The following is a 12,767-nucleotide window of genomic DNA, read 5'->3' as shown; positions in this document are numbered from 1 at the left end:
TATACTCGTAAACCAAACTAAATGAAAACTGTTTGTGTTTACTCTACAGGTCAGCGTCTGTTTGGTGAAAGCATCTTAGGTTTGACGCAAGGCTCCGTGTCTGATCTGCTGGCCCGGCCCAAACCCTGGCACAAGCTCAGCCTAAAGGGCCGAGAGCCGTTTGTCCGTATGCAGCTCTGGTTGAGCGACCCGCGCAACGTGGAGAAACTCATGGATATGAAACGGATGGAAAAGAAAGGTACGGCTTAACGTAATCGGTCTCCTTCGAGACATCTGCTGTCGTCTGGCCCCACACCAACAAACACCTGTTTGTAATTGTCTGGGTTGTTTTACAGTGTTTTCATTTCGGTGTTTATTAAAGCGATTCGCACATTTAGTGTTTGTTTAGTTGGCTGTTCTTTTTCGAGAAACTTGCGAAACCTAGCTGTCAAACAATGTCTCCAGTGCTGGAGCTGTGTGCTAAAGTAGCGCTTGTAGGTTCGAGTTCTGTATGCAATGTTTTCTGGTCTCATTTGGTTTACCTATTCACCTGGTTAACCAGTCATTATACCATCTAATATAGCGGCATGGTGGCTTAAAACGTTTGCACAGTACTGTATATAATTTTTAAAGAACATCTTAAAGGATTAGTCCATTTTCTTAAAAAAAATCCAGATAATCTACTTACACCATGTCATCCAAAATGTTGATGTCTTTCTTTGTTCAGTCGAGAAGAAATTATGTTTTTTGAGGAAAACATTCCAGGATTTTTCTCATTTTAATGGACTTTAATGGACCCCAACACTTAACAGTTTTAATGCAGTTTAAAATGCAGTTTTAAAGGACTCTCAACAATCTCAAACGAGGCATAAAGGTCTTATCTAGTGAAACGATTGTCATTTTTGACAAGAAAAATAAAAAATATGCACTTTTAAACCACAACGTCTCGTCTTCCTCCAGTCCTGTGACGCGCAACCTCACGTAATACGTCCTCACGTCAAGAGGTCACGGATGATGTATGTGAATCTCCGCCCCAGTGTTTACAAGTGTGGAGAAAGAGGACCGTTCGGCGTTGTTGTATGTGGAATGATACTTATTAATGTCTTTGTTTCAGTTTATTGTTTAAAATCATCCGCAAATGTGCGTTTCATATGTAACGTGTGAGCTTTTGACGTCTTTGCGCAATTACGTGAGGTCGTGTTGGCGCGTCAAAGGTTGTTGTTTAAAAGTGCATATTTTTTATTTTTCTTGCCAAAAATGACAATCATTTCGCTAGATAAGACCCTTATGCCTCTTTGAGATCGTTTTGAGTCCTTTGAAACTGCAATTTTAAACTGCATTAAAACTGTTAAGTGTTGGGGTCCATTAAAATGAGAAAAATCCTGGAATGTTCCCCTCAAAAAACACAATTTCTTCTCGACTGAACAAAGAAAGACATCAACTGGTGTGTTGGATGACATAGTGGTGAGTAAATTATCTGGATTTTATTTTAAGAAAACTGTTTTTTTATTTGCAGTGCATCAGTCCCTTGAAAATTTGACCACTATGTGTCCATATGCACTCACCGTACTTGTTAATGATCACCAACCGTGTGTTTGCGTTTATCCACTATTGATTCCAGCCAGAGAAAGAGTTTCGCAAAACAATCTTTCAGGCTGCCTCTCGTCAGCACGCCTCTCTTTAATGCGTAGAGATGTGCGAGATGCTGGAGATGAGCTGGTCGGGCGGAGGCATGGCTGATGGGGACTGTTTGATTGCTCTTTTTTCCCTCTTTAATAGCCCAGATGTGTCCTCCGGCTGCCGAATGGGCCGCACATGCTCTCGCCTCTCCTCTGTCGGGATTGATGAGGGTGGGAGATGTCAGTTTGGTGATCGGCTGTGACAGGCTGACGGCTCTGTGGGGCCGGCTTACTTAAAGTCCACTGCACCCAGCCTTCGAGCTTGCAGCAGGCCAAGTGAACATTCCTGGAGTCATTAGGCCTGTTTAACACTCCTCTCGGGCTAACAGTGACATTACTGGTGCTCCCTGGGTGAGGATGACAACGGCGGTTTTGTTATGAGTCAGGATTTCGCTTGCGTGCGCGTACGGAGATGGCAAAACTCGGGGGGAGCTCTTCATTAGAACGAAACGGGGTCGGCCGTTTACCCCTTAAGCTCACTGCGGACAGAAAAGCAACAGTGTTCTCTTGCCGCCTCGCTGTTTTTCTCTCTTGCTTTTTCGGTCGAGTATGAATTTGACCTCGGCGCTGGCTGGCGGCACAAAGCAAATTAGCCTTGTTTGGCCTCTGTTCTGAGAGTTTTGGCCACCAGCAGAATCTTTTAGCTTGCTGTTGCCGATGGCCGTTCTTCAACAGGCACTGTAATGACAGATTTCACACACAGTTCTGTGCTTTTGCAGATTACTATTGGACTCTCGGTGTTAAGTTACATATGTGACCAAAACTAAACTCAAGTCATTTTTAGTGATTGACTGTTTTCTGCATAAAATCGTCCTACATAATATAACGTTGGTATATTTAATATTGACTGAGTATGGTCATGCCAAAGACTGAAATCAAACTTTGATTCTCATAATAAAATTTTGAGCCTGGATTTCAGGGTCACATTTGGAAAGAAATGCCCCTGGTTATTTGTTATACAAAATGATTGTGCTACTTGAAATTGGGTTTTTATTTATTTTTATTAATAATACTTAATGTATTTATTAATTGACTTTAATAATGTTTCGTTAATATTAGTAATTAATTGCGTTCTTGGAGTAGCTTAATTTTTTATAAATTACATTTGAACTTTTGCAAAAATTATTAATTAATTAAATATGACACAAATTAATTTATATATGTATTTTTATTATTTTTATAGTATATATAGTATCATTTTTAGAAGGTAATGCTCAATTCGATTTACAACGAGCTCAAGTTTGAAAGCAATAAAGTTAGTTGTAATCAGAGACTGCCCCCTACTGGCTGCATTATATTATACAATGCATAACCTAGAGTTGATCTAGTTGTGTTTAGTTTAACTACAGTTGTCTAATCGAGATTTTAGTGATATAGCATTGCGTTAGCAGAGCAAGAGGTCATTGGTTTAATCCAGGTCAACACACATACTGATTAAAATAAATGTATAACTTGAAATGCACAGTAAGTAGTAGCTTTAGATTTATATATATATATATATATATATATATATATATATATATATATATATATATATATATATATATATATAAAATTACAAAATAAAAGGTTTTTTTGCATAATGTATGTGTGTGTACTGTGTGTAATTGTTTATATTTAACCACACACACATACAAATATTCATGTCAGATTTTTTTTATTTATAAATCATTTTTTACATTTATATATAATATAGACTATATAAAAATATAAATAAATATATATACACCTGTAAATGTTTCTTAAATACATACATGAATATGGGTGTATTTATATGTACATAATAATTACACACAGCACACAATCATACATTATGCCAAAAATCACTTTTATTTTGTATACGGTTAATCGCGATTAATCTTTTCCCAGCCCTTATATATATATATATATATATATATATATATATATATATATATATATATATATATATATATGCAAATCTGAGCCCTTACATTAGTAGAGGAACCATGGAGATATCACCAATTCATTATATAAAAACAACAAAATATTTTGTTCATTTTTGAGTGGTAATGTTGTAAATCTGTTGAATTAATATGACAATTCCTCAAAAATAAAAAATGTTTAAAGGGGACATATCATGAAAAACTGACATTTTTCATGTTTAAGTGCTATAATTTGGTCCCCAGTGCTTGTATCAACCTTGGAAATGTGAAAAACAACAACCCAAAGATTTATTTTACATCCTAAAAAGTCTTGTGTAATGTCACCTTTAACTTAGAGAACATAATGTTGTTCTGTCTGTGTAATACCGATTGTCGATGTTACTAACAGGCCTAAACCAAAATTGTGTTTTGACAAATATATGTATATCTCCAGTGCATTTTTGCTCTCCAGTCTTTTGCTATATTCACAAATGTCATCGATGCTTGTGTGTTTCAGCCTACATGAAGAGACGCCACAGTTCCATTGGTGAGAGTCATTTACTGGAGGGCAGTCTGCCAGGAAGTGACCTCACTCAGGGGGCGAGTCCACAGCATCTGTCCCATCAGCCGCAGCAGCACCATCAGCCGCAGCAGCCTCATCTGAAGAAACCCCGCGTGGTTCTGGCTCCAGAGGAAAAGGAAGCTCTGAAGAGGGCCTACCAGCAGAAGCCTTACCCCTCTCCTAAAACCATCGAGGAGTTAGCCAGCCAGCTCAACCTCAAAACCAGCACGGTTATCAACTGGTTCCACAACTACAGGTATCATGAGAGTTTACAGCCATTCAGGGGTTAATATACAGTAATGGGAAACACATTTTGGGCCAATGAGATTTGTGCAGGGCAATGTTACCTTATATTTCTTTATAAATCGCATTATAACTCATATTCTCTCGGCAGGTCTCGTATCCGGCGAGAACTTTTCATCGAAGAGATCCAAGCTGCAGCCGGTGAAGGTGGGTCACCTTCGGCGCGGCCCCCGGGGAAGTCTGGGGGCGATGGAGAGAACAGCTGCGACGGCACGGAGTCTGACAGCACCGCCGAGGGTCGACCCGCCGGATCGTCCGGGTCAGAGGAACGCAAGGGCTTCTTGGAGAGTCCCGGCCTCAGCCACAGAGATGAAGACGGGGAGGGAGAGTTCCCCAGCGCTTCGGGTACCACCAGGCTAATAGACAGCCTGTTCGGCATCCCCGATTCGGCCTCCGTAACGTCTGCCACCGTCGCAGCTCCTCTACGAAACCCAAAGGACAGCAATCTACGCAAGAAAAAAGCAGCCAACCTCAACAACATCATCCACCGGCTGGAGAAAGCAGCGAACCGTGATGAGCCTCACGAATGGGAGTTTTGAAAGGCTTCTCACTATGTCCCTTACTGAGCTAACCCGGCCAAGCCTGGTGCACACACTCCACCGGTGAACCCATGGGTTTTATATTTGCTGTTTTAAAGTGTATGGGCTATCAAAGACAGGACAAAAAACGAAAAGAGGAGTTTTAATCTGTTTGTTTTGTTTTTGTGAAGCACTTAACAGTCCTGCTGGCCACAGGGCTGTGACACCATTGGCTAATGGTGAAGAAGAAACTGAAAAAAAAAACTGAGACAAAGCACAGGAGAAGGGAGCGTTCTCACAAAATCTCACGAGACTGGCGAAAGTCACGAAAAATATACACACTATATCACGTCGCCTCTCACAGAGGCGTTCTCACCAACAAGCTGAATAACTGTTACAATAATTTATCAATTCTCAAGACTTTTGGGAGTTTCGTCTTTTGTATCACGTAAACTTCGAGAGACTAGTTTAAACCGGTTTTCGAACCAAAAGTTAAGCATTTTAAGAGCAAGTGTTGGCTGAAGGAACACGGGTGCACCGTCCCATCCGCCTCTCCCTTCCTACCCACGAGGAGGCCATCCAATGGCTATGCAACTCTAGTACGCAATGGATTCCAATGTAATGGAACCGGCGTTATTTTCACAGTTCGGAAACTTCTCGTAGGAGAGAAGAAAATCCTTTTTATAGCAATTAAGTTGCCACCAAGAGATTGCACAGTCAGTTGACTCTAAACAGCACTCCTTTTAATTTTACAACACACCTTTTGGTGAGCCAATGGCGTAAAAGGAAAAAGAAAAAAATCATGCTACGAAAACACGTAAAAAAATTATCCAGAATCCTCGTCATGAAAAACTATCACACGAAATTCATATCAACTATTGTAACGTCTACAAAAAAATAATAAAATGAAACGGTCCTGATGGGAGAAAAAGGAGGAATTTCGTAATAGCTAACTTGATAGCTAAGTGATAGCTAAGTGTCAATTTTTATCGTTATTTAGGTAAGGGTAGCGTTCGTTTATTTTTCCATAGCTTTAATCTCCTCCCCAGCTTAACGTTTTTAAGCTCGTCGGAGGTCTTGTTTAATACGTCATTTTAGGCCAAAACAAAGACGGAAATAGTAAGAAAAAAAGGATTTGTACAGTACTTTGAGTAAATATTCCTGACAAGATATTTTTTAAAGAGAATGAGCGAGCCTGATTTTTATCCTCTTATAATAGAACCATACATCAGAGACCTCTAACCAAGTTGGGTGGTTTGGCCCATAGAATTCAAATATGATTTTACCAATTTTAATTCTATGGTGTGGCCATAGGCCACTGCACTGTATGGGCTGGTCCTCAGCACCAGGGTACAGGACGCTGAGTGTGCAGGGAAACCGACCTAGCGCTCGCTCTATTACGAACTCTAAACTTCTTCAGGTTTTTCACCAGCTTCTCCATTCACTGTTCACCCGAAGCGTCCCAGACGTAACCAAGTACGTTCACGACACGCATTTATCCTCGGAACGACTGGAAAAGCGCGACCAATTTCACGTCACACCTTGAGCGAAATGTTTTTGTTTTCTTTATAGAACGGAGAACTGTGAGACTTTCCGTTTATATTTTTTATTGCGCAAGAATAAACGTAGATCGTGAACGAAATTTAAGGTGGAAACGCCAGGGGGCGCAGCGAAGACTCGCATCTCCCGATGCCTTTGGAGTTGGTTTTGTGATGCGTGCTTCTGTACGATAAAGCATGCGCGTCTGTGTACAAACCACAGTGTTGGGGGTGTTTGTTTGTTTGTGTGTGTATGTGTGTGACTAGAGCGATTTATATTTGTATATTACTACTACTCGCCACAGGCTGTGGAAACCTCCTCACGTCCCTAAGCTATTTAGCAGTCCTACAGCATATCACATAGTACATTAAATTACTTTTATTTACACGCATAAGAAAAACTAATGGTAGATTTTCATTTTTGTTCGTTTTTGTTCGTTCGTTTGGTGTGGTTTGCTTATTTATAGATGCTGTCTTTTACATATTGATGTCTTATATTGTTATACGTGCTCTTTTTTTTGTAATGGAAGGGACTATAAAAGGTCAGGTTACATATTTTTAGACAAATAGACTGCCGGCAGTATTGGATTACATTTAAATGATGTACTTTTGATACATGTCTCTATTGATTAATTCTGAAGATTATCATTTTGATTTATGTTTTCATATATTTTACTCTGTCACCGAGCTGGACGAACACAGTTACTACGTTGACAAAGATATGTATTGCATTAATGATTTCATTAGTAAGCTTTTAGATGTTTTTTTTAACACTTTAAAGATGACGATTCAAGATGAATTGTGTTTGGCTGTATTCGCGCTTAAAGGCAAACCTGACGCTCTTGAATTATTTGGTTTTCAGGTATAACCTGCAAACGCTCTGAGATTACGTTTATTATCGCAATCAAGCTTAGTTGCTACGATGAGCCAGTGAACAACTGGTAGTTGACGTCACTGAAAATAGCTGTCGCTCTGAGCTGCACCTTGAGGAATTGGATTTTTTGTTTTAGTAGGAATGAAATTCACTTGATGTTGTTTGGTAATCAAAAAAAAGAAACGCATTTGAATTCATGCCGGTGAATTTTTCGGAGAACGTCGGCTTAAAACTACCTTCGGCCTTTGTCGTGTGTGCCAATGAAAGATTAAATCAAATTTGTCTCTTTAAGACCTAAAACAAAAGCACAGTTAACGTTACATAAAACATATGTTTAATAAGCCCGTGACTGTTTCTCAAACTTTCTCTCCACGTCTAACATTGGAGTGCCTTCAATGAAAACTCGTTGCGTCTTTTTCATTCCAAATAAGTCTTTTACGCAGATTGGAAATATCACGTGTCAGATCATATAACATTATTGCAAATTAGCCAGCAAGGTCTCATCTAGTCTCAGGTCATAATATTCTGTACTTTTACAGTGTGTATTGTTTTATCTAAGAGAAAACAGCTGTCCCAGGATTCAGGCTTGGTTCTTATACCAAAGTTCCTACAGTGGGAATTGTAAAAAATGACTACATTTATATGTCCCATCATTTCTTTTTAATAATCATGTTATTGTATTTTATCTGCAAGTTCCCCATTGGAGGTGGATTTAGCGTGTGAATTGATTTCTAGAATACACTGTAGTGTGGACCAAATTGTCAAAAAACTGACAAATCGACATTTTTTTCAAATCATAACCACGTGATTTTAATCGAACACAGGAAAAACATTTACCATTTTCTGGACGCTTTTTATGTCCGTCACATTGATTTGTGTTTTAGAAACATTCTCACTGGTGTGTGATGTTATCGTCATGGCATGAAACACGTAGAAACGATTCTCGATTCAGATGTCCTGCACTTTTCTCTGCTTCTTTTCGCAAATATTTTTCTATGGAAAATATTGCAGATGACTAAACGCATCAACTCACAACTGCACAGACAGCACGTTTATATGGTTTCTAAGAAAAAGACAAAAAAAGACAAAAAATGGAAAACAAAAAAAGCTCATCATTATTGATATTACATCGGTAGTCACGAGTAGCATTAATGTAGATAGATTCGTCCGTAGCTTAGTTTGGTAGTGATGTCATAATTGTTACCTCGTTTTTTTTCCCGCACACTCAAAACATCACTTCCTGAGACAGTATGTTCTTTCTTCACCTGAGACGGTATGTTTTAAACCGCTACAGTTTTGTTTCATTGTATCCCAGATGGAGATTTCATGTTTGTTTGTTTTTGTTTCTCAAAGTTGTGTAACTGTGTTACATTTGAGGCTCGCATGATGATTATCTGTTCAGTCAATCTCAGCAAGAGCAACACTTTTACGATTCATATCGACCAGCCGATATCTACTGGAATGAGTTGGCTCGGTGTTGACATTCATATCTCGATCTGTATGTGGGTAATATGAAGCCTGACAGGCAGCTCCCAACAAGCTGGTATACTATAGATTCTCCTTAGGTCTCTCAAAGCTCAGGTAGAAACTTGGTTTAGCACAGCCCTTTCGTCCATTAGTTTGTCTGTGACACTTTCCCCTCTTACACCTGCTAACAACAGTTGTACGGTTTATTTTTCTATGTGTCATGGTTTTGAACCACAAGATGGAGCTGAATCCTCCATTAACTGAATAAAGACTCTTCCACTTTGTTCTCTTGATATGTATTTAGTTTGGTTGTTTTTCCTTTGTGTATCTTCATGTAGCCTTGTATTCTGTTCCCAGCGCTGTTACGGTTCTAATCCAAAATGAAAAAGCAATATCACTGTTTGAAATTCATTATTATTATTATTATTATTATTATTCCTCATTACCACCATAGGTGTATTAACTGAAGTAAATATCTTTTGTACAAACACATTATCACTGTATTCTGCATTTATTTAAGTATTTCTGGTGTCAGGTGATGCCAGAAATTTAAGACCAACGTTTAAGAAGTCTGAAGTATATGCAAACAACATAATGGGTCATTTTTTATGACTCCAAGAAACAAATGGGTGATTCTCACGAAATCCAGATTTAGGTGTCCAGCATCAGATTTTTTTAAAAAGCCCTTGAAGCCATTTTTTTTGCACATATAAGATTATGGTCTGAACTTACTATAACCATTATTTTTAGAGGATTTAAAAATAAGTCCTGTAGAATTATTTACATTTTGATTTTTTAGATTATCATTATCAAAAATTATCATTACTGCAACATGATATTACATTAAATATATGCATTTACAAACTCATGTTTCGGTAATGAGAACTAAAAAGTTGTCGAGGTACTATGACAAACAAATTTCAACTTTTATGCTAACCTGGTAGCCATCTTGAGTGTCACAATCCATTATGTCCCTTCCAAAAATTTATTTTTTGAAAATTTACATTTACCAATGATCACCACATGTTTCTTTACTGTAAATGTTTATAGTATAACAAGCACTGAAGCTTTTTATTTTTTAGATTTTTTAATTATAAATATTTCCATGTTAAAGAACCCAAATCCAGTCATGGACATGTTGCGGTAATGAAAATTTTCCCCTTAAATGTGGAAAAAACAACAAAATTGGTTTGTATGATGTCATTTGAAATCATGTGCAAAATAGTACATGTAGAGATGTTTGTGACAGTATGCTTCTTATTTTGATAGCATTTATTTTTTATCAAAATGTTTCATGACACCTCATAAGTCTAATTTCGTGAGAATCACCCAAATATGAACAGGCTATTTGGATTTATAAGGTGTCGATCAAACACAACTTAAATGCAACAAAATATTAAATGAAATAAATATAAATCTGTGAACGTGAGAGATGACATTTTAATATAATTTAAAATAAAACGGTTGACATTTTTAATATTTTTTTCTTTACATCCACAGTACGCATACTTTATGCATTTTTAAAGAATCAAAGGCACAGTACTTGTTTTCATCAATTCTCTATTTCCAGGTACCTCCCAATTTGGGAACAAACCCACGATTTAGCAGCCTAGATGCTGAACCATTAGCCAATCATTACTTTCCATTATTATAATATTAAATCACCTTTCAATCAATTTAAGTAATTAAACGAAACCTGTTCAGGTTATAGACATCCAAAGAATATGGGTCTGTTTTACTAAACCCTAAATGAAAAGCCCAGATGTGACCGGCCAAATAGTTACTAGATCTGGGAAATACTTCACCTACACACTCCATAAACGGCTGGGTTATTTTTTTAACTATTTTTGTGTAAATATTGGACAGAACACACAGCTGGGTCAAAATTGACCCAATGCTGGGTTGTTTTAACTCAATTGCTGGGCTGTTATTTATAACCCATGGTTAAATAACAACAACCCAACATTGGGTAACTTCCACCCCGGCATGTGTTTTGTCCAATATTTACAACATGGGTCAAAAATAACCCAGCCATCATTGGATAAAATGGTATAAAAGCTGTTAAAAACTGGGACAGTACCCTTCAAAGTACAGATATGTCCCTTTAAGGTACTAACATGCACCCTTTAGGTACAAATGTGTACCTTTTTTGAAAAGGTACTGCCCCAACGACAGCTTTTGTACCTTTTTTCTGACAGCGTACAGTAAATCCCTTGTGCAAAATAATGCGATTAGTGCTCACAACTGAGTTGGAGCACCCAATTACTGATGCAACTCCATTCATCCTTATGTATAACTAAAAATTGTGGTATCCAGTTCCCACCAATTTACTAGTTACTAGGCCAGTGTATTATCCAAACAAATTAGATTCTTCCCTAAAGTCATTGAAGAAATTGGTATGATTTCAAGCATGTTCTAGTGTAGTAGCTATGACTTTGGGCAGAAACGAGTAACAATTATTTATTCATTTAAAAAGATCCTAATGATGATATGACAGATCCATACATTCGTGTTTTGGCACATTGGTTTAAAACCAAATCTATCCAAGTGTCCATGGACCTCAGTCGTTAGAACTAAGACTCAATACGATTGACACTGCCATAACCAAGAGCACCCCTACAGTCACCTCCTTCAATCTGCCCAGTTTTACATCCTCAAACTGCTTATTTTGTTTCTGGCGGATCTTCTCCTTGAGATGGCGTAGCTCCCTTTCTCTCTGCAGCTGCTCTCCATAGTGCGCTCGGATGAAGGTATCAAAGTTAAAGATGTTCTGCTGGTCGACACCAACTGATGGGGATTGTCGGGCTCGTGCGTGCTGACCTGATGGTGACGCTGTTCTATCTTTGGCTGTGGGTCTGCCGGATCTTAGCAGGTCCTCTTGACTCAGGATCCCATGATCGTATTTCTTTTTTAAAGCTATATTACCGAGTACGCTGTAGGCCTCGCTGATTTGGGCGAAGTGAAATGTTGCATCTTCGCTCCCTGCGTTCTTATCTGGGTGATATCTGAAGGACTGTTTGTAGTATGCGGTCTTGATTTGCGCGTGCGTTGCTGTTGGAGACACCTCGAGGATGTCGTAGTAGGCGGACTTTGATTTATATAACGGCCCTGGGTTGCCATTATTGTGGTTTTTACTGTATGCCCTTGCGAACGAAGTAAACTGCCCTATACGAGGATGTGAACGTCCGTATAGTGTTCCTGTATAGATGGATCTCCTTAACTGGCGTTTAAACTGATGGTTCCCAGCATTGCTATATAAGGGACGTTTTACATGCGTCTCCAACCCAATATAGTCAGTGCATATATTTCCAGAAGTATTCTCGGTAAGGAAGTCCAAGGTGCCTGTATATCCATCAGCAACCTTTAAGTATGTAAATACTTTTGAATTCGTCTCAGATGATTTCAATTTGGGAGTATCCAGACATACCCGGCATATTTTGTCGGCTCCATGATCGACTGCAACGCGATCGTTTTCAGTTGCACAGAACTGCGGTGAATTTATTAATTCAGCAACATAACTCCCCTTTAGGATCGACTTGCTCTCTTTGTCCCAAAGCGCTTGATAAGAGGGTTTTAAATACTTGTAAGCGCTTCTCCCGAACCGTATTCTGACCTCCGCCATTGCCCAGAGATCAAGGAAAACACAATCAGCAAGCACGGCAAATCGACCAATGAAAATTGCGCTACTTTGCAGGTCTGTTGAAATTGGCCAATGACGTGCAGTGAAAATATTTCAATGTAAGGGATTGGCCGAGTGTTCGGCCGTTGTCAATCCGAAGGCTGCAGCCTCCGGAGGTCGCATTGGTAGGCTGCATACGTCATCAAATCGGCCTTATTTCAGAATATTAACCATTTTTAAGTTGGCTATTATTCTTAGTTGGTCGTTAATTGTTGTAATATGCTTATGAATTGCGAATGTTATGCTCAGTTAACTTAAATAAACCAGGCTTCATGACGTATGCGA

At 38.6% G+C, this 12,767-nt stretch overlaps 2 protein-coding genes across 10 annotated transcripts in view; one reads left to right on the top strand and one right to left on the bottom strand.

Moving 5' to 3' along the window:
* cux1a (cut-like homeobox 1a) overlaps nt 1-9,096 on the top strand; it is a 130,600-nt gene extending 121,504 nt beyond the window's left edge. For 7 of the 9 annotated variants that reach the window (XM_073874375.1, XM_073874379.1, XM_073874376.1 and 4 more), the window contains 3 exons: nt 50-238; nt 4,059-4,359; nt 4,498-9,096. In XM_073874375.1, the coding sequence (XP_073730476.1) occupies nt 50-238; nt 4,059-4,359; nt 4,498-4,945 (938 nt within the window). In that variant the 3' untranslated portion in view covers nt 4,946-9,096. The remainder of the gene's footprint in view (nt 1-49; nt 239-4,058; nt 4,360-4,497) is intronic. The other 2 variants (XM_073874382.1, XM_073874380.1) reach the window with 2 other exon arrangements.
* dnajc30a (DnaJ (Hsp40) homolog, subfamily C, member 30a) lies at nt 8,674-12,473 on the bottom strand. Its single transcript, XM_073874383.1, has one exon. It carries the CDS (start codon nt 12,423-12,425, stop codon nt 11,364-11,366), a length of 1,062 nt encoding a protein of 353 aa, XP_073730484.1. The 5' UTR covers nt 12,426-12,473; the 3' UTR covers nt 8,674-11,363.
* Between the last annotated feature and the right edge of the window lie 294 nt (nt 12,474-12,767).

The sequence above is a fragment of the Misgurnus anguillicaudatus genome, chromosome 12 (genome assembly GCF_027580225.2).
Source record: "Misgurnus anguillicaudatus chromosome 12, ASM2758022v2, whole genome shotgun sequence".
Taxonomy (NCBI): Eukaryota; Metazoa; Chordata; class Actinopteri; order Cypriniformes; family Cobitidae; genus Misgurnus; species Misgurnus anguillicaudatus.
Note: the sequence above shows the minus strand (reverse complement) of the source record. Positions and strands in the feature narration are given on the sequence as shown.

Excerpts from the sequence above, each read along its gene's own strand:
- dnajc30a (XM_073874383.1), bottom strand. The coding sequence starts at position 12,425 with ATGGCGGAGGTCAGAATACGGTTCGGGAGAAGCGCTTACAAGTATTTA.